The sequence below is a fragment of the Trachypithecus francoisi genome, unplaced genomic scaffold (assembly GCF_009764315.1).
Source record: "Trachypithecus francoisi isolate TF-2019V2 unplaced genomic scaffold, Tfra_2.0 Lachesis_group20, whole genome shotgun sequence".
NCBI lineage: Eukaryota > Metazoa > Chordata > Mammalia > Primates > Cercopithecidae > Trachypithecus > Trachypithecus francoisi.
This window is the reverse complement of record NW_022681466.1, coordinates 31,672,854-31,700,529: the sequence shown is the minus strand read 5'-3', so window position 1 is coordinate 31,700,529 and position 27,676 is coordinate 31,672,854. Positions and strand designations below refer to the sequence as shown.

Below are 27,676 nucleotides of genomic sequence, written 5' to 3'. Positions count from 1 at the left end.
TCAGAACTTGCCACATAGTTTGTTTGTCCTGCTGTAGACCAATAACCATTTTTTGGGACACTAAGTCAAATCTGCTTATTTTATCTCATGGTTGTGTCAAAAAACAACACAGTATCATACTTAAGTGCTACACTTTTAATTTTATTAAAAAACAAGCAGGTATCTTCAACATATCAAATGCTTTAATTCACATTTCTGCCTGCAGGCACTGACCACAAAAATACAGACCCAACAAAACAAAAGCAATTAACACAGGGTAATTAAGTGGTTAGGTACATAGGACTGTGGTGGGCAGGGGAAAGTGCATGAGGCCAGCTGGCTGCGCAAGTGGAGTCATCACACGTGTCCTTAGCATTGTGGGTTTAGGGATCCAGTGCAATCAGTTCACTTCTAAGAGGACTGGGGTTGAGAACTCGAGCTAGGCTGCTCTAAACTTGTACAAACAGGATTACAAATGAGAGTGCCAATTTATCTGTAGGGTTCGTTTAAGCAGTTCAAATCGGAACTGCTGGCAGAGCCCTGAACTGGATTGAGAACAAACGTTTTTATGAGCCATTGTGGATCATCCAACTCCACAACGTGCCTGCCTTACTCTAGGGTTTTTCTCAGCCAAATCTACTCATTTGATCAGGAGGCCCCCTTGCCTGGATAATGTCAGAGGAATAAAGAAAACAACTGAGCTTTCCAGCTCTTCCTTTTCAACATTCCATGTTAGTCACCAAAAAGTAACACATAATGGAAATTCCCTAGATTACAGCTTATTTCCTGTTTAGTGCATTCTGTGTTGATGTCGTCCTTTAATAGTGAGGTAGCTCAGGGCATCCTTAGAGAGACTGAAGTGTTCTTGGTCTGACATCTGATACCAGCAACACAATTTTTTTTTTATTGAGACTGAGTCTTGCTCTGTTGCCCAGGCTGGAGTGCAGTGGTGTGATCTCGGTTCACTGCAAGCTCTGCCGCCTGGGTTCCAGCAATTCTCGTGCCTCAGCCTCCTGTTTAGCTGGGACTAAAGGCATGTGCCACTGTGCCTGGCTAATTTTTTTTTTTTTGTATTTTTAGTACAGATGGGGTTTCACCATGTTGTCCAGGCTTGTCTTGAACTCCTGACCTCAGGTGATACACCTGCCTTGGCCTCCCCAAGTGCTGGGATTACAGGGGTAAGCCACTGCGCCCAGCCTCAGCAACACATTTCTATTTATAGTTTCTAGGTGATTTATTTTCTGCAGACATTCTTGCAGATGGTTAAGCTCAATCATTTCACTTAAGTTTCATAAACGTCTGTAGTAGAGGATGGCATTTTAAAATTCCTTCTCCAGAACGCTGGAATATATCTTTTTGGGCTAGGTAGGCTATGCAAGCCTCATGCACTGGTTACACAGGGCCATATGGGTAAATGTACTGATGTGTATTTACATATCTAAAATTAAATACAGACTACATATTTAAATTAGAAACACGAGGAACGAAGGCTAAGTTCACTGCTTTACTATTCAATAAAATAGCTTTAAAAACTGTGAAATAGCCAAGCGGCCACATTCTAAGCAGCAACAGAGACCTCCAAAGTATTCTGTCCACCAAAAACACATGAAGTTTCTGAATATGTAAAAATTAGTAGAAAATCAATTAGGTGACAAAGTCATTATAGTAGTGGCTTTCAAACCCTTTATAAAAAATAGTAGAATCATTTTAAATGTGGAAGTATTTTATCTATTGAGATCTGAAGCAGCACTCAGTATACACAAGTGTGGCTGCATTGATTGAAGTGAGAAGGCAGGAGCCTCCATGGCTCGCTGCCCCTTGGAGACACACTATAACTTAACTCCTGAAGCAACTCCTTGTCCCCCGACACTGCATGGGTCACAGTCCAAAAACTGACTCCACGTATGAATCATACCAATCTTTATGTAACAGAGTTCAGACAAATGTATCAATCTGGGTATGATACAAACAAGTTTTTCATAGAGTTCTTTTAGAAAAGTGATTTTGAGGGAAGAGGACAGTGAAGTAGAAGAAAAACAATTTTAAGAACATACAATTAATTCAATTTTTTGGCATAGTATCCCACCTAGCAAAAGCCCTAGGTGAATACAAGAGGTTCAGACCAGAAGCTTTCAAATTTCAGTATGCTTAAGAATCGCCTGAGGTGCTTGTTAATAAAAACAGATTTCTATGTTGCATCTCCAGAGACAGGGAATCATTAGGTTAAGGGTTGGGCTCAGGAATCCATATTTTCAACAGCCTGCCCAGGCATTCTGATGCTGCAGATAGCCTGCAGAGCATACTCTGAGGAACAGGAGAAAGGCTTCAAGGGAAAAATTAAAAAAGACAGGGGGACACTGTTTAAAAGCAAAACCCAAACCCCACCTTTTCTGTCTTGTTGCTGAGAATGAATTCAGATTGGGATAAACAACCTTTTTTTTCTTTTTAAATATCTAGATATTTTAAATAAATCTACTTATATTCCACTGTCCTCAACTGGGTGGAAATATTAAAAAAATTATCAATATAAAACATTAGTTCTTGCTTCAATATTATCATTTTGAAGGAAAACCACACAAAACCATTACCCATTCTAATGACCTTTTTGGCCAAACAAATTATGTATTTGGGTCCACATTAATCTTTAAATTAGTATAACCTTTAAAGTTTTCAAGTTAGTGCAAATTTAAAATTCAATAAATATATTAAATACAATTTTACTTTATATTACAAATGCAAATTATTTTTCTTTTGACATGCTGGCAGTATTCATTTTTACAACGCAAATTGACTTTACAATTTCTGAGTCACAGTAGACTATAACTCTAAGCAAATATATTTCACAAAGCAAACACTATGTTTTTGAAACACTCTAAAAAAATAAAAATAAATAATTTTGACTATAAAATTTGTATAAACATTAGCTACATTAGGGGTTCACAGTTAATTGTTGCAGAAAACCTAAAACACACTTAAATCATGTAACCTTACTAGTAGACAACTTGTATTTTAAAACACAAGTCAGTTTGATTTCTATTAAACATGACAAAACACTGAAAATTATCATCTGCCTACGGGATCTATAAGAGCTGCCAGGTATTCAGTATTTAAGCCACTACGTTTATAGGATTAAGGAATGTATTGGGATAGTAAAAAGATGAGAGAAATCTGGACGCAGACATGGAGATATGATTTACTTCATGTATTTCTTCCTGAGAATGTTGAAGTTATTTTTTTAAATATCAAGACAATTTAAAATGGAACAGGAAAATTTTATGGCAATTTTTTTGGTAAAGTGTAGAATCCCTGGTAATATAAACAATCACTACCCTAATATGTAACTTGCAAACATGAAGTCTTATAAATTGTACTTATTTAAACAAGACACATGCCTATACATTTGAAATGCTGGGTAAATGTGCCCAAAAAAGTAAGTGAATTTTGCAAAAACAAGATGATACGTTTTATGATATGGTATTCTGAAATCACTTCCCTAAATGAAGTCTAAATGAGTGAATAAGCCAGCAGAAAAACTTCATGACAGATCAGTAGTGATGCAAAAACCTTACTAGATTACAATAACCAAAAAAATCAACTTGTTTAGATAAATGAGGGCATTTTACATAAGCCTGTTCTAAATATAATGTAATATTATGGTTGGTATTAAAATTCCAATTTTTAGTTGTAGTTTTCATAATTAAAAAACTGTATTAGTTATTGTGATTATTTTAATTCCGACATCCTAAATTGATTTACTTTGCTTCTACTACAATTAGCACTATGAATTTTATAACAGGTAAACTATAACCTACAGCAAAGTGAATTTAACAGTGTATTTTTAAAATGTGATATCTTTAACAATTTTGATCATGAATGAAAGGATACAAACTTCATAATACTCAGAACATGATTGGCCCATTAAAAAAACAAAACTCTGCCATCCCCACTGCCATGGTTACCCACCATGAAAGGTGTATAAGTAAGATGAAAACAGATCTGCTCAAAAAGTTTCTCAAGACTAGAATTTAAGATCACCCAAGCAGATCTGGAAAAGGTTAATTTAGCAAAATAAAGTACTTCATAAAATGTACTGACTACTGTATACATTACTAAGTTGCTCTTCGAAAACATGGTCTGGGCCTGAGGTGAGGCAAACTCAGGTTTATGGCAATTCACGGATGACAGATTCATAATAGACCCTCAAAGATAGCTAATGGTATTTTGGGGGAAACATTCTGATCTTTCAGAGATTAATGTCATGAAAGAGCACAAAGCCTACAAACGAGCCATTTGTCAGAAAAACACCAGGCTAGATGCCCATTGGGTCAGCCTACCTGTGGGTCATGAAGGGTTGGGCTGGTCAACAGCAGAGAACAAGCACCCTCTAATGGGAACCATGAAACTGGCCCTTCAGTAAGTTTGTGGCAATTGAGGGGCAAATAAAACAATGAAACAAAGCTCTCAGTTATCCAAAAGTAGTTCCCTAGTGCTTTTCATGCTCTCCTTCTTTTTTAAATACAATGAGGAATATTTGTGAAGAATAAGAATGTCTAGATATCTGTCAGGAGAATTAAATTAGAATTTTAATTACTTAACAGACTAAATTTCTATCTGATTGTGACTAGCAGAATTTATGTGATCGATTTAACTTATTAAATAAAGCTACAGAATGTAAACACTAAACACAGGTATCATACCACAAGGTAAATAATAAATAATTTAAAAATATCTCTCATTTTAAAATAAATATGATATAAACATTTTAGCAAAGATTTCTGTCCACTTACCTCCCTAAGGGGAAATTCTGTTAAAAGACTACTGTATTTCAAAATGCTACTAGACCACTGAAGTTTTAAAACTTATCAGTCGGCCTTGAGCTTTTCCTAAGCAATTAATCTCACCATTAAGTTTCCTTTAAGCACAATTTTTGAAGTGTTGACACTGTCTTTTAATAAAAAGAGGGGTTGATAAACTGTTCAGCTCAGAACCTATAACTTACAATCCAAAGTGCTCTGAATCTCATTTCTTACCAATTCACTTATCTGCTTCTCTTTTGGCTACACTGGTGTCATAAAAAAGATCCTGAATTTCAGCTCAAATGGTTACCTACAGAGTTAAACAACATTTACGTGTCTGAATAAGTTCCTAAAATAAAAATTATAATACAAGTTTTAAGTATGATTGTTTTTTACTATTCTCCTTTTGGGGGTTCCTAGAAATCAATACATACACTTGGTTTGGGTTGCAGAAAATTTTAAGAGGCATGCTGCAGGAGGATGCCCACAATTAACCATGGTGGTTTGACAGTAATCATTTCCTTTCAAAAAAGCAGGTTAATTTTTAAAATGCTATGCTGTCACCATATTAAAAATAAAGATGGAAATGATCTTTCCACCCACACCTTGTTGGAGATATAATGTGCCCATCCATTGTGCGTCCATCATATGCATGGTTCAAAAATAAGAAATGAGACAGCACATACTTCAGAGCGAGTCCCACTCTCAAAACAATCATAACAAATTTTCACTCTCATGTAAGTTTTTGTGACTTTTCGTAAGTTAATACTATTCTTTTTTTTTTTTTTGAGGCAGAGTCTCGCTCTGTCACCCGGACTGGAGTGCAGTGGCCAGATCTCAGCTCACTGCAAGCTCCGCCTCCCGGGTTTACGCCATTCTCCTGCCTCAGCCTCCCGAGTAGCTGGGACTACAGGCGCCGGCCACCTCGCCCGGCTAGTTTTTGTATTTTTAGTAGAGACGGGGTTTCACCGTGTTAGCCGGGATGGTCTCGATCTCCTGACCTCGTGATCCGCCCGTCTCGGCCTCCCAAAGTGCTGGGATTACAGGCTTGAGCCACCGTGCCCGGCCAAGTTAATACTATTCATTTGAAGTATTTTGCTGAAAAAAGAACAAACGTTTGTAAATAACTGAAGGCTGGCTGGTTTGGGGATGCTATTTACAAAAATGTATACCCATAATACTACTAGTGAAATTAAGACTGAATAGCTGATAGAGAATTTCTATTAATACTTTTGGATGAACATACATCTACCTGCGTGAGGATTCTATGCAAAGTTTTCACTCCCTCATCCATCTATTCAGTCTCCTTTATATCTTCTTGATCCGAAGTACTAGAGATGTCATCATCTGTTTGTTCTCCAGAGAAATATAACATCATTGCATGTGTCTTGTGAGTTATGGTGACAGTGCAAGGCCCTTGGGCCCAAGGCTCCCCATCCACCTGCATTGGCATCATGGAGCACTTCAAAATCAGCTGATATTAGGGAACAAATAACGTTTAAAAGTCAGTCCCACAAAATTTAGAAGGGTCTTCCTTAATAACACCATCCACAATCACTTAACCCTTATGTATTTCATTTTTAGAAAATATTAATCTGAATATGTTTTTATTCATTGATTAAGGAATTCTTTTTTCAAGTGAATGTTTTATCTTATGGAGCTTGAGCCATGTTTCTGTTTCTTCCTCATCCCACTCTAGCCCCTGGTGTACAGTGACTAGCTGCATAAGCCATAAACCACTGTTTAAAGAAAGGTATAGCATGTATACTTTACATATCAACAGCTTAGAAATGGATTGGGACAAATTAGCCTGTTACAGCCATATTTCACCTACCCTCACTGTATGTGCCTGTCCTATTCGAAAAGGATTCGCCAGTTTTACTTGAATCTGAGCACAGTGGAAAGACCCATATACTCCAACGACTTCCAGTAGACCATCGTCATGCCTAAAATTGGAAAAAGAAAATATGGATTATATGATGCAATAAAACAAAATCAGTTATGCTAGAGCAATTACTTTTTAACACAGTTGGACCATCAACTTTAAAAATATTATAACTAATGAGATATACAAAAAAGAAAATTTAAGGAAAAATGTTAGTCTATAAACAAGAGATTGCTTTAAATAAAATAGTGACATAAAAAAGCAGACCACAAATGTACATACCTGGCTAGAGGGTAAGTCTCGTCTCCCATCCCTTCCCATAGTCTGCAGCCACCGCCCCAGTAACCAATGTTCAGAACTATAATACCTTCCAAGCTGGGCAGTGCTACTCGCTCACCATCCAATTCTAGCTTTAAAGAAATACAAATAGATAGTGACTACAGGGTACGATTTCCATACACATCCATTTAGAATTCACATCTATTTTCATAAATGTGTTTATATGTGAGAGACGCACATGCAGAAGATGCTCCCTACCTCTCACTCAGGGCCTCTCATCTGGCCTTTTCTATCTCTTCAGTGGAACTGCTTGCAACATCATCAACAATGTCCTTTTTGTTGAGCCCTGTGATTTTTTCAGGCCTTATCTAAATTGCTGTTTCAGTAGCACCTGACACTTGCTGACCCCCTTTCTCTTTTCCTAAAATCTTCTTTCCCTTTGTTTCCTGGGAACCACAGACTCTACTTCCCTGGATGTTCCTTTTCAGGAAAGTAAACTGGGCCAGATCTATCTATCCACTGCCTACAAAACATGTCCATGAACTGGCACCAAAAACTCCTATGTAAAAAATTAAACAAGCAACTTTTCTGCAATCTGCTCCCTGTTCCCCAATGTACTTACCAGGAAAGAGTAACAATCTTCCCCTCCTTCTCTTAGCTAACTCTTACTTACTCTTTCCTAGTAAGTAGGTTAACTCACCCCCAACCCAGCTGTTTAAGCCAGAAACCTGGCAGTTATCTTTGATTTCTTTGACTTTTTGCCCTCCACATCCCCTTAATCACTAAAAACAGTTGATGCTATTTCTATATCTTTCTCTCTCTCCACCATTTCTTCCCTAAAATGTTCCTATCTAGCCTATCTGCCTCTAGCTTTACTTTCTTATGCATCCCTCGCAGAGCAACTGGATCGACACTTTAAAAATGCAAATATGTCATCCTCTAATTACAACCCTTCAATGGCTTCACTTCAACCCTGCAATGCCCATGATGAAATCCAAGCTCCAATACCAGGCAAATATGACACTCTGTGATTTGACTTCTGTCCATCTCTCTAGCCTCAGCTCTTGTCACTTTCCTTCCTGAAAGCGATGCTCCAGCCTGAACTCACTCAAATATGCCATGTGCGCCTCTGGGTCTTTTGCACATGCTGTTTTTAGCCTACAGCAATCTTACCCTCCTCCTTCTCTTAGCTAACTCTTACTTATTTTCAGATTCCATCTTGTCACTTCTTCCAGAAAGACTGCCACTTTCCCTAGTCTCTGTAGCTCCTAGGTTACGTATTGCAGTTATTTATTCCTGTAAGACCACATGCTTTTCTTACATAACTTCTCATACTGCATTGCAATGTGTTAAATATCTTTTTGGTTTTTTCTTGGAGACAGGGTCTCAATCTGTCACCCAGGCTGGAGTGCAGTGGTACAATCACGGCTTACTGTAGCCTCCGCCTGCTGGGTTCAAGTGATCCTTCTGCCTCAGCCTCCTGATCAGCTAGGACCACAGGTACATGCCACTATGCTCAGCTATTTTTATTTTTCTGTAAAAGTGGAGTATCACTATGTTGCCCAGGCTAGTCTCCTTGCCTCAAGCAATCCTCCCACCTTGGCCTCTCAAAGTGCTGGGATTACAGGCATGAGCCACTGTGCCCAGACTGGTTTAAATACCTTTCTTCACCCTAGACTGTAAATGTAGAGCAAGGGATTTATCACTGTACCTCCAGTATTGAGGACAATGACTATTTTGTAGGTATGCAAATACTAAATACAGTTTATTTTATTTCTGTATAATTAAAAGTAATTTGTATTTTTATATAAATAAAATGTCAGACAATAAAATAAAGGTCTTTATGTGCTTGTATGCTTTACTCTACCAATACTATCAAAGCCAAGAAAAATAAAATATGATAAAGTAACATAACACTATTTTTTTTTTTTTTTTGAGACGGAGTCTCACTCTGTCACCAAGGCTGGAGCGCAGTGGCGCGATCTCTGCTCACTGCAAGCTCTGCCTCCCGGGTTCACGCCATTCTCCTGCCTCAGCCTCCAGAGTAGCTGGGACTACAGGCGCCCACCACCACGCCCAGCTAATTTTTGTTTGTATTTTTAGTACAGATGGGGTTTCACTATGTTAGCCAAGATGATCTCGATCTCCTGACCTTGTGATCCGCCTGCCTCGGCCTCCCAAAGTGCTGGGATTACAGGTGCGAGCCACTGCGCCCAGCCGTAACACTCTTTTTAACAGAAAATGTTGTTCTTGCTTCTACGCCATGGCTGCCTAGAGACTTTGAGCTAATAAACATTATGCCTAACGGCAACATGTTTCCTTGACTAACGTATAATCAGCCTCCTTACTCCCTGCTCATTGTCTCCTTTTCCAAGCTGTTTATGATCTCTTTTTATTTATTTTATCAGTTCTAGGTTGCTCTGAATTAATGTCTTTGTTGTTGCTATTAACCATTACAGATTCTTTTTGGAATCAAGCAAAGAATATATATAAGACTGCCATATCATAATGTCAGAGATGCTCTCGCAATAAGCAATCATTAATATTCTATTTTTACTATTTACACATTTTTGTTTTGGTATGTAAGAGAGATACCCCACAAAAGTAATCTGAATTAAACTTTCCATTTAAACTTCCTCTGTGTCTTTATGTTGAGTCAGGCACTGTATTAGATAACTGTAAATTATTTATCATGTATGAATGGAGGCCATTCATCCTAATAAACAGATTCTGGATTTACATAAATCTGGGTTCACATCTTGATTACATGTGTATTTAGGCATTAAATGAGAGAATTTGGGCAAATTACTTCATTCAAAATAGTTTTCTTTTCTGTATAATGTAAATATATAATATATGCCTTATAGAATTGTGGAGAGAATTTAGAGGGACAATGTGTATAAAGCATGTAGCAAAGTGCCTGGCACACAAATAAATACTCTATGTATGCTGACAAAATATATTAACAGAAAGTTTAGCATTTCTGTTTAAAACGTCTTCATAATCCAGAGATGACCTAAAACTTTAAAAAATAAAAAGTGTTAATAGCTTACCTCAACTTTTTTATTCAAATCTTTACATTCTTGCACTAAACAATCTTTGGTTCCATAGAATAAGTAAACCGCCTATGAAAAGTGGACAGAAAACATAATATTATAACAGTCTAACCCTGTAAACATTAAGAAAAAATACACTGTATCAAAGTTCCCTTCAAGAATGTAGAAGCGCACTTTCCTTATGGAAGACTAGATGCTGATGAAAAGAAGGGCAACCAAAAGGAATACTTTTGGTGTGCATCCTCTGGCCCTATCCAACACCTCCATTCTAGTAATTTCAAAGGGTAAAATTGGAATCCACTAGGAGCAGCAATGGAAATCTATAATTAAAACACAATGTAAAAATGCCTTTACTATATTACAGATACTTTTGGCATCATTTGTTATTTTACGTTTTATTCTCTTAAGCTATTAATAGTTTAAAAGTTCTAGGTGAACTGTGGTTACTCATCCTTCTTTTTTGGAAGATGACAAAATACAGGCCATTTCATTTAAGTTTAATTAGCCTCTTTCTCAGGGGAAATGTGGGATAGAAGTGAATTTTTTTCTTTTCTTTTTTTTTTTTTGAGATGGAGTCTTGCTCTGTCACCAGGTTGGAGTGCAGTTGTGCGATCTTGGTCCACTGCAACCTCTGCCTCCCGAGTTCAAGCGATTCTCCTGCCTCAGTCTCCCAAGGAGCTGGGACTACAGGCGTGCACCACCACATTTGGCTAATTTTTGTATTTTTAGTAGAGACAGGGTTTCACCATGTTGGCCAGGATGGTCTTGATCTCCTGACCTCGTGATCTGCCCACCTTGGCCTCTCAAAGTGCTGGGATTACAGGCGTGAGCTACCACGCCCAACCTACAAGTGATTTGTTTCTAAATGGTGTTTTCTCCCAATTTATCAAAAAAGTTGTATTTTATCAAGAAAAAGATTCGAGTTAGAAAATTCCACTTTTTCCTAGTACCTCAGATTACTTAAGAATAGTAATGCATATTAATCTAACAAACATTTTCTAATCACTTTCGAATACAGAAAGGTTGATGTAAGGACTGAGATAATTATCAATTGTATAAACAGTAATACATATTACCTTAGTAACTATATTAATAAAAGGGAACTATTTCAAAACTTGAAATATTTGTAAAACAGAACCAGGAATACAATTGCTTTGCATTTATTTTTGATATCCTGTTGGTCAATCACCAAACGTTATTTAAAAAATTCCTAAGCAAAACTCCATCAAAGGAATCAACTGTACTAGAAACCAGATATGACCTTAGTTCAAAGCTGTGGCAAATAAGCTGCTCTTTTCTTTATCTCATCTGCCTTCTGGAAGTTTTTCAAACCAATGAAATCTACTGTTCCATCAATGACCTCACCAAAAATTTAGTCTGCCTAAAATTTCCTGCCAATTTTAGCTGCCGTTTAAGATAAACTATCATATATTCCATTTAGTTGCCATCTAAGCAAATATGCTATAAAACACCCCAATTTAAAAAAACTTTAAAAAAATTTAAAAAATTGTTAATTAAAAAATTGAATTTAAAAAAATTGTTAGAATTATGTTATACTTTGATAGAGTTGTTTTGTTTTGTTTTTTGAGATAGAGCTTCATTCTATTGCCCAGGCTGGAGTGCAGTGGTATGATCTCAGTTCACTGCAACCTTTGCCTCCTGGTTTCAAGAGATTCTCCTACCTCAGCCTCCCGAGTGGCTGGGATTACAGACACCTGCCACCACGCCCAGCTAAATTTGTATTTTTTAATAGAGACAGGGTTTCACCACGTTGGCCAGGCAGGTCTTGAACTCCTGACCTCAAGTGATCTACCTGCCTCCGCCTCCCAAAGTGCTAAGATTACAGGCATGAGCCACTGTGCCCGGCCTGCTAAAGTACATTTAAAGATCCAATTTAAAAAAAAGATCTAATTTGACAATCCTACACAAAACAGAGCAGTTAGTTAGTTAACTAACTAAAAAGTTAGTTAAATCTGAATCTAAGAGTGCTAAATATAATTGAACTATTGATTTTTACTGTACCTTCGGTGATAAGCAGGAAATGTTATTTTATCCAACACACCTTATTAAGAATTCTGCTAGAAAACAGAGATGGTGCCTTCTCACGATGAGCATGAAAATTGAGAGCCATGAGAGCATCAGGTCCAACAGAAAAATAGTTGTTCATTGTGAATTCCTGTGGGAAAGGGTAAGAATAAGCAACAGACTATGATTCCACCTAAGCCTGAGTCATAATTAAATGTCAATCTTAGTCTTTGTGTTCTTTTGAAAAGGGAGATGCTTTCTGCATTTACTTTTCACATGGCTATTTTATACTGTCCGGTGACGTTACCAGAAATAAAGCTTCCATTTAAGGCTGATAACTACAGATGTGAATCTCATCTTCCATTTCTGTTTTATATGCTACACCTCAGACCTTACCATCTAGAATTGCTCTACTTGATGCTTCCAGGCTTTTCATGCCTGTGTTCCCATTACATTTGCTCTTTACATTTATCATAGCCTCCAAGCTCTCAGCTTCTATTAGTCCCAACCCAGGCTACTGGTCTCACCTTAATTTATCTTACTTCCCAATGTGGCCTGGATTCCAAAGTCAATCATTTCAACGACTGTACTCAACACCATCCTTCGTTCCAACACTCTCTTGACCTCTTCTCAATTTAGCTTTGTTTTTTTTTTGAGACAGAGTCTCGGACTGTCGCAGGGCTGGAACGCAGTGGCGCGACCTCAGCTCTCTGCAACCTCTGCCTCCCGGGTTCAAGCAATTCTCCTGCCTCAGCCTCCCGAGTAGCTGGAATTACAGGTGCCCGCCACCATGCCCGGCTAATTTTTTTGCATTTTTAGTAGAGATGGGGTTTCACCATGTTGGTCAGCTGGTCTCAAGCTCCTGACCTCATGATTCACCCACCTCAGCCTCCCATAGTGCTGGGATTACAGGTGTGAGCCACCGCGCCCGGCCAGCCTTACTTGTTAATCTTCTCTAAATCAAACTGTTTTCTCTGCTCGATTTCCAGGTTTCTGGACATTAATGGTAAGAATCTTATAATTATGATCCTGTTACAAAGTTATTTCTAAGGATGGCTGGACACAATCACTAATAGGACACAGTAACCCTTTCGATGACCCCTTTCTTGTATTCCCTGGTGGTTTATTTCAAAATTTACAACTCTCTTCAAGTCCCTGATAACTAGCTCCCTTGCCTTTGTTATGTTCAGATGATCTTGATTCTTGCCTCACTGAAAAAAATGAGATCCTCAGGTATGAAAGGTATGAATTCTCAAACTCTCTTTCTGCCATCTAAACATTCTGACTTTACTCAAGTGTACCTTTCTCCTCCAAATCAAAGATGCTCTTCCTCCTTTTGATGGTTAAGTCTAAATTTGGTCATTTGTTCTTTTTATCCTTTTCCCATTCATCTCTTATGGAACTAAATGGCTATCCCTTCACTACCAAAATATAATTTTCAATCCTAGTTGTTCTTTTAAACAAAACCCATAAACATCTTATTTTAAATAAAATACGTCAATGTACATTAATGTGCCTTTATTTTTTAACTGAATTTTTTTTTCTAGTTTTCTAGGCGTCCTTTATTCAGAAACTAAGAGTGGGGTAATATAAGCTTCATGAGGGCAAGGCCTTCATCACTGAAACTCCAGCACCTAGGACAGTGCCTGGCACCAGATGGGCACAAAATACTTGCCTGAATGTATAGATAAATGAAGTTCCTTCTTGTATTTGATTGTTTGGATGTTCTTCTATAGAGGTAAGCAGACCCTACTTGACTGTAGTGTATTTATTTTTGACAGCAAACGGCTGAAGAACATGTCTTTTTATTTGAATCATCTAACTGGTGTGACACTTTGTCCATCTTTTTTTGGAGGAATGATCTCTGATAAATATTTCTAAATACTCAGCTCTGCTTTATTACTGAATAGTAATACATCCTGGTATGAATGAGAAATATATCTTTTTTTTTTTTTTGCATATCCATCACCTCAAATATTTATCATTTATTTGTGGTGAGAACATTTAAAATCCTCTCTTTTAGGCTCACACTTATAATAAATCCCAGCACTCGGGGAGGCTGGGGTGGGTGGACTCCTTGAGCTCATGAGTTTGAGACCAGCCCGGGCAACGCAGACAAATCTTGTCTCTATTGAAAATAATAAAAATAAAATTGGCTGGGTGTGGTGGCATGTGCCTGTAGTCCCAAGTTACTAATGAGGCTAAGATGGGAAGATCACTTGAGCCCAAAAGGTCTAAGCTGCAGTGAGCTGTGATCACGCCACTGCACTCTAACTTGGTCAATGGAGTGAGACCGTCTCAAAAAACCCCAAAAAACCAAAAAAAACAAAACACCTCTCTTTTAGCAATTTGAAAATATACATTAACTATAGTCACCAAGCTGTGCAACAGCAGAACTTATTCTTCCTATCTAACTAAAACTTTTTACCTGTTAACCAATGTCTCCCCTTTCTCCATCTACTCTCCTACCCTCTACAGCCTCTGGTAACCATCACTCTACTCTCGACTTTGAGTTTGATTTTCCAGATTCCACATATAAGTGACATCATACAATATTTGTCTTTCTGGGCCTCGTTTATTTATTTAACATAATGTCCCCTAGGTTCAGCTATGTTGCCGAGAATGACAGATTTTCCTTTTCTTTTTTTTAAAGTCTGAATAGTTTTCCATTGTGTATATATCGCATATTTAAAAAAACCATTCATTCACTGATAGGCACTTAGGTTATTTCTGCATCTTGGCTATTGTACATAACGCTGCAATGAACATGGCAGCATGGACATCTGTTTGATATACTGATTTCAATTCCTTTGGGTATGTATCTATAAATGGGATTGCTGGAACAAATGGTAATTCTAGTTTTAGTTTTTTGAGAAACCTCCATATTGTTTCCCAAAATGGTTGTACTAATTTGCAATACCAATAGTGTACAAGGATTCTCTCTTCTCCACCTCCTTGCCAATATTTGTTATTACTGACCAATGAGATAGGATAGGAAAGCCCAAAATAAATACACATATCGATGGCCAGTTGATTTCTGACAAAGGTGCCGAGAACATACAATAGGGAAAGGAGAGTCTCATCAATGAATGGTACTGGGAAAGCTGGATATCCACATGCAGAACAATGAAAATCAACCCTTATCTTGCCCATTATAAAGAATCAACTCAAAATGGATTCAAGACTTAAATGTACAACCTGAAACTATAAAAGTACCAAAAGAAAATGTAAGAAAAAAGCTTCATGACATTGGCCTGGGCAGTTATTTGGTTTGATATGACCTCAAAAGCACAGGCAATAAAAGTAAACATAGACAAAAGGGATTGCATCACACTAAAAAGATTCTACACAGCAAAGGAAAACAAGAGTGAAGAGGCAACCCACAGCTTGGGAGAAAATATCTGTAAATCATACACTCGATTAGGAACTAATCTCCAAAATGTAGAAGGAACTCAATCTACTCAGTAACAACCAATAATCTTATTAAAAAATGGGCAAAAGGACTTGAAGAGACATTTCTCAAAAGACATAAAAATGGCCAACAGATACAGGTTCAGCATCCCTAATACAAACATCTGAAATCTGAAATGTCCCCAAATCTGAAACTTTTTGAACACTGACGTGACACTCAGAGGAAATGCTCATGGGAGCATTTTGGATTTCAGCTTTTCAGATTAGAAATGCTCAACGGGTACATATTCTGCACATATTCCAAAATCCAATAAAACCAGAAATCTGAAATACTTCTGGTCACAACCTTTTTTTGGATAAGGGATATTCAACTTGCATATGGAAAAATGCTGAACATTTCTAATCATCAGAGAATTGCAAATGGAAACCACAATGAGCTATCACCTCGTACCTATTAGATTGGCTTCTATCAAAAAGAGAAACATCTTTAATGTTGGCATTTCAGGCACTATGATAACTGACAAATACTTCTGAGCACAGGAACCATTTTAAAGGATCTCCAATACTTTCTCTTTTTTTTTTTATGTTTTTTTTTTAAATAAATCAAAGCAATCCACTTTAATAAGCTATATAGTTCTACAAGGCTTCAAAGGAAACACTGCAGTTTTCTGTCTACTCCTCATTTATAATTCCTGTTCCCACAGCTCTTTCCATAGTTCTTTCTTCTGGTATTTCTCTCTATATTTCTAAATAACATAATCAGATTATTTCTTGATTTTGTGGTTTTTTTTTTTTTTTTCTGAGACGGAGTCTTGCTCTGCTGCCCAGGCTGGAGTAGAGTGGCGCGATCTTGGCTCGCTGCACCCTCTGCCTCCGGGGTTCAAGCAGTTCTCCTGCCTCAGCCTCCCGAGTAGCTGGGATTACAGGCACCCATGACCACGCCCGGCTAATTTTTGTATTTTTAGTAAAGACGGGGTTTCACCATGTTGGCCAGACTGGTCTCAAACTCCTGACCTCATGATCTGCCCGCCTCAGTCTCCCAGAGTGCTGGGATTACAGGCATGAGCCACCGTACCTGGCCAATTCGTGATTTTAAAATTTTAAATATTACTTATTCTTTTTCTCTTTTTTTAAGAGATGGGGTCTCATCTGCACTCTGTCACCCAGGCTGGAGTGCAGTGGCGTGATGATAGCTCACTGCAGCCTTGAACTCTTGGACTCAAGCAATGTTCTGGCTTCAGCCTCCTGAGTTGCTGGGACTACAGGCGTGTGCCCCTATGTCCAGTTCCTTTGCTTTTTGTTGTATTTTCTGAGTGGTGTCTTCAATTGTACTTTCCAATCTGATACTGAATTTTAGTTTGTCAGAGTCTTTTTTGAGGTGTGTGTTTCTGAATGTTCCTTTTATAGAACCCTGTTCTATAAATATTTTCATTTTTCTCTGAGAACATTAGTCCCACTCCCTGACTTCCTTCAGCTTCCTGGACTGTGTTTCCTATAATTCTTCTTATTTGGGGCTCTCTCATGATAGAGGCTTTCCTTAAATGCCTGCTTGTGCCTCCAATCCTTGGGCTGTATATGTTCATGTTTTAAGAGTAAGGCATAAAAGGCAAACTGTGAACTTTGCATCCAAAAGCAGGTCTTGCTAGGGTATAAGCCTCATTATAGGACTACAGTGCAAAAATCTGGTCCTTTTGCTAGGAGACACCCAAATATTGGTACCTGTTAATTTTTTCCTTGGGCAAGTTAGCTTCCCAGAGAGAAATACTCTCTGCCACTATTCTTGAAGTTGAGTGGATGAAAAGGGCCAGTGATCTCACTTTGCACTAAATCTGTTTTCAGTATGGCGTTAGCTGGCTAGAGTCTCTCTAGTTTAAACTTTCCAGAGTAAACCTCCAATCTACTACCTGAGTTGAGGAGGGTAGTAAATGACCACGTGAAGTTGGGGAAAGGGGACAAACAGCTTCTTTGGCTCACTCCTTCTATTTTCAGACCCACTCTATACTACTGCTCTCTGAGTGATGTAGTGACTTGAATTCCTAAGCCTTTGCTTGGTTCTGGTTTCTTTCTTCGTTTTCTGCAGTGTAGGCACTTTTGAGCTTTTTTCAATTATGCGAACCTTCCTAGTTTTGGCTTCTGAAGACTGCTGTGATCTCTTTCTTCTTAAGGTTTTGTGCCTTCTCAAAGATCTATACAAGATCTGTATCCCCATTTTAGAGGGATTTTTGTGGCAATGAGACAGAGAAGCAAAGAAACATGCATGAGTTCCCCAAATGCTCTTCTTTAAAGACTGCTTTAATTTTGCTATTTATCACCCACCTACTGTAATCCTCTTTCTCTGTTTTCTCCTTATTTACTCACTACACTCTTTAGTTTCCCTTAGTGGCCTCTCTTAATCTGTGTCACCTAAATGTATCTATTTTCAAGATGTAGTTTGTGGCTGGACACAGTGTCTCATGCCTGATCCCAATACTTCGGAAGGCTGAGGAGGGAGGACTGCTTGAGCCTAGGAGTGCGAGATCAGCCTGGACAATATAGGGAGACCCTCTCTCTACAAAACAGAAACAAAAACAAAAACCATCTGGGCATGGTGGCACATGCTGGTGGTCCCAGCTACTTGGGAGGCTGAGGTGGGAGGATCGCTTGGTCCCAGAGGTCGAGGCTGCAGTGAGCTGTCATCACAATACCACACTCCAGCTTGAGTGACAGACCGAGACCTTGTCTCCAAAACAAAAGAAAGAAAAAAAAAGATGCAGTTCTTGACCCTCTTTTGCCTTCTCACTCCCCATATTCTCAGCATTTAAACAATTATAAGAAATAAAGTTTCAGTTCAAAGGTAGATAACTAGGGGCATGAATCCCACAACTTGGGCTACTCCCCCGCCCCCATCCCAGTTTATTTTACTTTCTAACCCAGTCTAGATTCCTCAATCTGCATCTCTAGCTCTGTCTTTATTCCTGAGCAATAAGCCTAAACTTCCAACTTCTTGTTCAACACTTCAAAGATTTTTAGACTGATATGCTCAATTCTATCTCATTTTCTTCCTACCCAAACCTGAAACTTGGTATTTTTGGTATTTTTCTTATAGTCATTTCCATATATCCAGTTATAAAAACTAGAAATCTAGTAGTAATATGTATTTTCTCTCTTCCCTTTATACTAATCAGTTGTTAAGTACTGATTAATTCTGCCTCTAAACTGTCTTTGCATTGTTCTCATCCTGATTCTACCTAGTACAGGCTTCTAAGCTATTTTCACATTATCTCCAGAGTATCTTTTAAAAATACAGATCTGCTCTCTCTGTATTATTTGCTACTTGCTAACCATGCTTTGCACTCTCTGTCTGGAAAGTCCTTCGCTTTTTTTAAGGACCAACTCCCATATCACTTCCTCTGAATCTTCTCAGCCACATCAGCTAGGCAGAACAGGTGCACTCCCGTAACACATTTACAGTCCAGCTTGTGAGGTAAGCATATAAGTTTCTGTTCTGCTCCACAGCCAGCTCCCTTGAGATAAGCACCAGGTCTCTGTATCCTACCACAGAGTGCCGTATCTTGTGCAATGAAGCTGAAACTACTTGCAACTGAGGCACTAACAACATACCTTAGGTTTTCTTAAGTTGTAGTATCCTTTATTTGTTACTTGAACTTTCCATCTAAAAAACAGAAGTTAAAAAAAACGCTTTTTACAATAAACCCTGTACTCTGTATGTTTGGATAAATGAAGGTTTTCTATTAAAATACCATCTAAAAAAGTAACCACATGTATATAAGCATGCAAATTTAGGGATAAGTACTCAGTGTCACTTAATACTTTGGCTCTTACATAATAAAACACCAGTATCTATGTATAAGTACAACGAGTATCGTCTTTCATATTTAAATTACATGGCACATTTCACCTACACAAGTCTTCATTTGTAAACCAAACAATGATGGCTAAATCTCAAGAAATCTACTTTTTGGGGAAATGTAACTTACCGATCTAGTTTAATTCCATCTGCTTCCATTACATTTCGCAAAACCTGTGCAACTGGAATTTCTCCAGCATAACCTGTACCCCAACCCAATGTATTGGATAGATCGTTGCCTGTTCCCAGAGGCAAGACTGCAACTTGTGGAATGTACTTTTCTTGTCCCTAGAATATGGAAGACATGTTTTAGATTTTTCTCTGCAGACTATTTGCTGGGTAATAATACTTTACAAAATTTATTAAGACCAAAACAGTAAGAACACAAATATAACAACTGTATGTTGTTTTGCTAAAGTTTGTGCTAATTGCTTAATCAAAACATCTCATTTTTAACTATTTGGAGCTGGCAATGTCTAATATTTATCTGCATAATAAAAAATATAAAGTAAAAATATTCTGTATTAGGTTGGGCATGGTGGCTCACCCCTGTAATCCCAGCACTTTGGGAGGCCAAGGTGGGAGGATTGCTTGAGCCCAGGAGTTTGACAGCAGCCCAGGCAACATGGTGAAACCCTGTCCCTACAAAAAACACAAAAAGTAGCCAGGCATGGTAGCGCACACTTATAGTCCCAGCAACTTTGTAGGCTGAGGTGGGAGGATGCCTTGAACCTGAGAGATGGAGGTTGCAGTTAGCTGTGTTTGCGCCACTGCACTCCAGCCTGGGTGACAGTGCGAGACTGTATCTCAAACAAACAAACAAACAAAAAACTCATATATATATATATATGCATAGTATATTTATCTCAGAAGTCCTTCTGTAGTAGTTCTTAAAGACTAATACCTTAATTTTCATGTCATCAACTGCATCCAGGACCCACCCTACAGTCCCATCCCCTCCACAAACAAGTACTCGAGCTGAATAATATGGAAGAAGAGTACAGAGTTGTAGGGCTTTGATAGGAGGAGTTTTAGTTACATCAAAAACCTAGAAACAAAAGAAAAAGAAAAATTTTTATCCAACATTTTCCTTCATCTGTAAGGATGATTTTTCTCTAGATGAGTAGAGATATAATTGAATAACATTACTGGCTACTATGTACTTAACAATATGCCAGGCACTGTGCCAGACTCTTTATATTCATTGTAGCTCATCCCCACACTGACTCTACAAAGCAAGAGTTAGCCTCATTCTATTGGGCTGGAAACTGAGGTGCAGGAAGGTTAAATTCCTTGCCTGTGACTCTCCAGGTAATTAAGTGCTCAAATACAAGGCTAGGCGTGGTAACTCACGCCCATAATCCCAGCACTTTGGAAGGGCAAGGCAGCTGGATCACTTGACGTCAGGAGTTGGAGACCAGCCTGGCCAACAAGGCGAAATCCTGTCTCTATTAAAATACAAAAATTAGCCAGTGTGGTGCTGTGTGCTTGTGATCCTAGCTACTTGGGAGGCTGAGGTAGGAAAATCACTTGAACCTGGGAGGCAGAGGTTGTAGTGAGCCAAGATCATGTGCCTGCACTCCAGCTTGGGTGACAGAGCAAGACTCTGTCTCAAAAAAAAAAAAAAATCCCAGTCTTTGCTATTGTGAATAGTGCCGCAATAAACATACGTGTGCATGTGTCTTTGTAGTAGAATAATTTCCCAAATGTCCATCTGTGACAGACTGGATTAAGAAAATGTGGCACATATACACCATGGAATACTATGCAGCCATAAAAAAGGATGAGTTTGCGTCCTTTGTAGGGACATGGATGCAGCTGGAAACCATCATTCTTAGCCAACTATCACAAGAACAGAAAACCAAACACCGCATGTTCTCACTCATAGGTGGGAACTCAACAATGAGATCACTTGGACTCGGGAAGGGGAACATCACACACTGGGGCCTATCATGGGGAGGGGGGAGGAGGGAGGGATTGCATTGGGGACTTATACATGATATAAATGATGAATTGATGGGTGCTGACGAGTTGATGGGTGCAGCACACCAACATGGCACAAATATACATATGTAACAAACCTGCACGTTATGCACATGTACCCTAGAACTTAAAGTATAATAAAAAAAAAAAAATCAAAGTTATAGTTTATCTATTACACCACATTGCCTCCTTCCTGTTCACATAAACCACAATGTGCTAAGTTCACCTTTAACTAGTATTTCATATCTTATACTGGCTTAAAAAAAAAAAATAACTAGTGCAAGTTAGTACAAATTTCTGGAAAGCAATTTTGCAATACATAGAAAATGACATAAAAATGCAAGCAACTTTGATAATCCATAACTCTGTCAATGACCCTAGAAAAATATTTCGAAAGACAAAAATGCCTAAAAATATGTATAAAAATATTCACTGTGGCATTATTTATAATACAATCATAGAGACAGTATTAGCCTTCAACAGTAGTAGAGTGGATAAATAATGCTATTTCCATTCAATTATTTTAGTCATTAAATATGTAATTATGAGGACAACATTGAAACAAGGAAAAATATTTATACCATTAAAGTTAAAAAACTCAGAATGCAAATTCGTATCTAGATTATTGTTATAGTACTGTTAACATGTAAAGTAAATGCATAGATAATTAATGGAAAGAACAAGAAAAAAGAAAACTGATGTATTCGTATGGAGAAATCGCAAATGATTTTCTCTGTATTTTTTATCATTTTCTTAAGCTGTGCAATATTGAAAGTGTAAAAAATACAAATTGGAAGGACAAAATCATTGCATTTCTAATTGTTACACAATAGGTTAATTTTCCTTTTTAAAATTTTTTTTGTTTTTTGGTTAATTTTTCAAAGTAAAGGTTGCTAGTTGTACATTCAATTTTAATGATTCCTTTTATTTTTAAAACTGAGGTATAATTTACATGTAAGATTCACCCACTGGAAGTGAACAAGCCAATAATTTTTATTAAGTTCACTGAATTGCACAACCACCACCATCATCCAGTTTAGAACATTTTTGTTGCTTTAATGAGATCCCTCAATGTCCATTCACAGTCACTCTCCATTTCCAGCCCTAGCCTCAGGCAACCAATAATCTATTCTCTACCTCTACAGACTTGCCTTTTCTAGACAAGTCAGATAAACAGAGTCATACAATATAAGGTCCCTTGTATCTGCCTTCTCTCACTATGTTTTTGAGGTTCCTTTATTGTAATATGTACGTATCAGTAGTTTGTTCCTTTTTGTCATTTCATGGTATTCCACTGTATGGCCTCATTACATTTTGTTTATCAGCTCATCAGCTCATGAACAGCTGGGCTGTTCATGGTTTTTGGCTATCATGAATAATGCTGCTGTGAACATTTTCACGCAAATCTTTGTGAGAAATATGTTTTCACTTAACTTGGGTAGATTCCTAGTAGAGGAATTGCTAGAAGATATAATAAATTGATGTTTAACTTTTTAAGAAACAGCCAAGATGTCTTCTAAAGAGGTTGTACCATTTTATATTCCCACCACAAGAGTTCCTGTTTCTCCACATATTTAAATGGCTGATCTTTTTGTAATTATTATTCTTTCCTATGATCAGGTGATTAGTGACTTAAAGCATTAATAACCATTCCATTTTAGGGAAAATTAAAACATTAATAAAGGAAGTTTTTTTCTTTAGTTACCTGGACTGGATTCAACAAGATCCTAAATTCTCCCAACAGTCCTTCTCCCATATTAGTTCCACTACGAGAGTTGGCCAGGATTATTAATGGCGTCCATTGCTTTCCAAGCTTAGAGGCTACCTAAAAGAAATTGCCATGAGTGAAAAGGGTTTAGAATCTGAAAGATGAAAAACACATTTTCCATGCCTTGAGAACAATGGTGCTATAATTTGCTGAAATAAAAACAACTATACCAGTTCTCTCAATTCAATATAAAAATCAAAGAATTCTAAGAATGGAAGGGAACCTCAGAAATTAACTAATTTAAACTCCCATTCAATGTTTAATTCTCTTCTACATTATTCTAGATAAGTCATCCAGCATATGCTCAGACACTCACATAAGGAACTCACTAATAATGCAGCCCATTACACTGCTACATCAAATTATTAGAAAGTTTGGACTTAAACTGAGTTGAAAATCTGTCCTTCTATAACTTTCAACCATTCACAGAATAGACACTGATTTTTTTCTCTGATCTTTTACCTTGATTTTCCTTTCCTGGATGTATGCTAGCGTATTTTGCAAGGTTTTATTTCTTTTTTTAAAATGGGGCACTCAGATTAAAAAATCTGGACTTCTAATAGCTCGAAGTCCAATGAAATTAATACTTTTCACAATGTAACCATTTCTTCTTCCCCTCTTCTTGTAGATACAACCATTAATGAAGTTATTCTGTGGTTTGACTTAGAGATTCTCCTCTCTTGTGATCTCAGGTTGAACTCAGATAAATAAGAGATTGTACATTGAAAAAAGTGTCAAAACAATATTGTTTGAAAAATTTAAAATGTCCTTTTCCTTGCAGAAATATTGATAAAGGTGACATGTAAGACATAAAATCTTAATTTGAAAAAGGTACAATTTTAAAATAAAATAGTCTAATTATTCTGGTATACCCAATTAGAAAATAAATTTATAAATTTTTATAATGTTTCCTTAAGAGCTACATAAAGACTGATTCAGTAAGCTACATCAATTTCACACACATATCTACATACTATAAACTGTTGTCAACAGGTTTAATGTTCACCATTACTTGTGGGAGTATTTAATGTGCAATGTAAACTTATCTCTAGGGACCCTGTATAAAGTTCAAAATAGAAAAATATTTTTAGAACAAGGTGTGAAGAAAATCTATTTTCTTTTCACTGACAATAATCATGAATCCCCAAACTGACTGTTCATCAGAATCTTCTGAGGACATTAAAAAAAAAAAAGAATTCCTGGACTTACCCTATACCTACTAAATCAAATATGGTAATGAAAGTATTACTCAGAAATCTGTGTTTTTAAAAAGCTCCCTAAGTCATTCAGATGCAGGCAGTGATTTAGAAACCATCAATATAACATTTCCAACTTCCTTTTAGACATGAAATAACTCAAGGACCAAAATTTTTGACCCATCTCTAGGAACTAGGTAGGGTTTTATGGCTTACCATAATGGCATTTTATTTCCCTCCTTGGTCTTGATCTGTTATTTAAATTTATTTTATTCCTGGCACCAATTCTTCTTACATACTGTCTTAACCATCTCAAACAATGACTTAAGCAGCTTTTTAAAAATCAATCACATAAGAGAAATAAACTCTAATTACCACTTCATAATCTGTTTTTTTGTCTTTACGCATCTGATTAATGGAGGTTAAATAACTTGGTGGAATGATTAGGTTTTTGAATTCTCCAAAATCACACTTTTCATTCTTTAAACTATTTTTCATGCACTCATCATGTACTGTTTTCTGGCACCAAATGCACCTGAGGGAAGGAAGAAACAAGCGTTAACTAATTTTAAACCATAATCTCAATGATAACCCACAAAACCACCATTTTTGTTAAAAAATAAAACAGTAATTTTATCACTCTTACTTACCATAACACTTGGCAAATAAGAGAGATCTATCTGCACAGTGAAATGGAGCAATAAGGTTTGAACATATTTGGCAGTTTAATCTAATAGTTTTTTTTTTTTTTTTTGAGAAAGGGTCTCACTCTGTCGCCCAGCCTGGAGTGCAGTGGTGTGATCTCGGCTCACCGCAACCTCAGTCTCCCAGGCTCAAGTGATTCTTCTGTCTCAGTCTCCCAAGTAGGTGGGATTACAGATGTGTGCCACTACTGCCCGGGTAATTTTTGTATCCTTAGTAGAGATGGGGTTTCACTATGTTAACCAGGCTGGTCTCGAACTCCAGACCTCAAATGATTCACCCACCTCGACCTCCCAAAGTGCTGGGATTGCTGGCGTGAGCCACTGTGCCTGGCCTAACAGCATTTCTTAAAATGCGGCTTGGGGGCCCCAAGATCCATTCAGGGCATCTGTGAGGTTAAAGTTTTAATAGGCCGGGGGCGGTGGTTCAAGCCTGTAATCCCAGCACTTTGGGAGGCCGAGACGGGCGGATCACGAGGTCAGGAGATCGAGACCATCCTGGCTAACATGGTGAAACCCTGTCTCTACTAAAAATACAAAAAACTAGCCAGGCGACGTGGCGGGCACGTGTAGTCCCAGCTACTCGGGAGGCTGAGGCAGGAGAATGGCGTGAACCCGGGAGGTGGAGCTTGCAGTGAGCTGAGATCCGGCCACTGCACTCCAGCCTGGGTGGCAGAGCGAAACTCCGTCTCAAAAAAAAAAAAAAAAAAAAAAAAAAAGTTTTAATAATAACACCAAAGAGTTATTTCACCCTCATCCTCTCAAAAGTGTACAGTGGAGTTTTCCAGAAGCTTTATGACATGTGCTATGACAACAGAAGCAAATATGATAATCTAGCTGAATTATAAGTGAAAGAATGTACAACAATTTAAAACAATGTAACTCTCCTCACTAAATTTTCATAAAAATAATGTTACTATTATTTTAAAAATATTTTTAAAATTTATCAGTTTTAATTTATGACATGGTAAATATCAATAGATATGATCCACATAAACAAAAGCTGATCTAAAATGATAGTTTTATATATATTTGTGCTTTGGCTGAAATGCAGGTTCATGAGGCCTAAAGTCCTTGCTGTTTAAATGCCCCACTGACATGGACCCTTGAAGAGTTCCTCAGGGACCAACTTGAAAATCTCTTAACCTTGTAAATATAAGTACAACAGTGCATTTCTTTTTGTCAGTCAATACGAAAATAATTCATATGCTTGCTTTTGAAATAGACATAAGAACCTGTGCATTCAGATTTGCAACTATGTTTGGACCCAATTGGTAAAACAAGCAGAGAACAGAGCTGGTAAAGGTCCTGGGTTTGGGGTTTCTATTATTAATTTGTTAAGTATTTAATCCACTCACAGGTAAGGCAGATCTGACTGAAGAGATAAAGCAGGCCACCAGAAAAGAATGGTTATAATTAAATGAATAAAAAAAAAAAAAGAGGATAAACATTCTTTCACCCAGAGGTCCACTGTTGACCTTCTATTTTAAGCTATTTTTTCCTTTTGGATATTCAGATTTGTCAAGTACTTAGCGCTGTTTACTGGAGTCCTATTTACTGCTAAAAGAAAGAGTTCTCTGTATAATCTGTTACAGAGAAAACGAAAATAATTTGCATTATCACATTTGTTAATTTTAAACTCAACTTGAGAAACTATAGTAGACTGGTTATGTGGCTGAAGCATAATATCTCTATTTATTGGTCTACCATAACTTAAAAATAGTATATCACCATCAAAAGCAATCAGAAAGGATAACCACTGAATTATTTCATAATGGTTTCCTCTGGGAAGAAAAGTAGGATTGAGGAATGGGAAAAATATTAACTTTTTCGCCTACATTTTTGTTTGTATGTATTGCTTGAGATCCTAAAAACCAGAATATATACATGAACTACTTGTATAAATTTTAAAAATTATTTTAAATAATATTAGCTTATAAAAACTTAGAAATACAAAAAGGCATAAAATAAAAATCATCCAGAGTCACTCTTAACTTTTTGACTTATGTATTCTCAGTTTTATAGTGTATATGTTTGTTTTTCAGTTAGAAGTATGATGTATATATATCTGGATAATGTATTTCCACATTGTATCATGAAACTTTTTTGTATAGCATTTTTTTTTAAAAACATGGTTTGTAAAAAATGTATATTACATCATGTGAATATAGTATAATTTATTTGACCCCGTCTCAAAAAACAAGAAAAATAAACAAAAATTAGCTTGACGTGGTAACGTGTGCCTGTAGTCCCAGCTACTAGGGAGGCTGAGGTAGGAGGATCACTTGAACCTGGGAAAGGGAGGTTGCAGTGAGCTGTGACTGTGCTACTGCACTCCAGCCTGGGCATCAGAGTGAGATTCCATCTCAAAAAACAAAACAAAATAAAAAAAACCTGACCCCTTTTCTGTTCTTTAAAAAAAGATATTTAGTTTCTATTTGAAAATATAAATAACATGGGTAAATGAATGAGATTATTTCCTTGCAATCTTGGAAGTTACTGAATCAAAGGGCATGCATTTTCCTAAGGTTCTGGATGTTCGTCCAATATGCTTGTTATGACTGCATGAAAGTGCCCATCATATGTAACACTTACTAATACTGCTCATTAGTACTTAATTTTTCTTTGATAATTTGATAGAAAAAGGTATCCTATTGTTTTAATCTGGAAGTCTTTGATTACTAGGTAAAACTGAGTTTTTCAGTCCCCTTTTGTGAATTAATTCATGTTCTATATTCATTTTTCACTAG

At 37.3% G+C, this 27,676-nt stretch overlaps 1 protein-coding gene across 4 annotated transcripts in view; it reads right to left on the bottom strand.

Moving 5' to 3' along the window:
* Positions 1-3,870: 3,870 nt before the first annotated feature.
* DGKE (diacylglycerol kinase epsilon) overlaps positions 3,871-27,676 on the bottom strand; it is a 31,911-nt gene continuing 8,105 nt past the window's right edge. For 2 of the 4 annotated variants that reach the window (XM_033183586.1, XM_033183587.1), the window contains exons 3-13: positions 24,601-24,760; positions 22,967-23,086; positions 20,183-20,326; positions 19,409-19,566; positions 19,032-19,083; positions 12,058-12,171; positions 9,993-10,064; positions 6,943-7,070; positions 6,610-6,721; positions 5,854-6,249; positions 3,871-5,548 (exon numbers count right to left, since the gene is read on the bottom strand). In XM_033183586.1, coding sequence (XP_033039477.1) covers positions 6,070-6,249; positions 6,610-6,721; positions 6,943-7,070; positions 9,993-10,064; positions 12,058-12,171; positions 19,032-19,083; positions 19,409-19,566; positions 20,183-20,326; positions 22,967-23,086; positions 24,601-24,760 — 1,240 coding nt within the window. In that variant the 3' untranslated portion in view covers positions 3,871-5,548; positions 5,854-6,069. Of the gene's footprint in view, positions 5,549-5,853; positions 6,250-6,609; positions 6,722-6,942; positions 7,071-9,992; positions 10,065-12,057; positions 12,172-19,031; positions 19,084-19,408; positions 19,567-20,182; positions 20,327-22,966; positions 23,087-24,600; positions 24,761-27,676 lie in introns of those variants that run through there. The other 2 variants (XM_033183589.1, XM_033183590.1) reach the window with 2 other exon arrangements.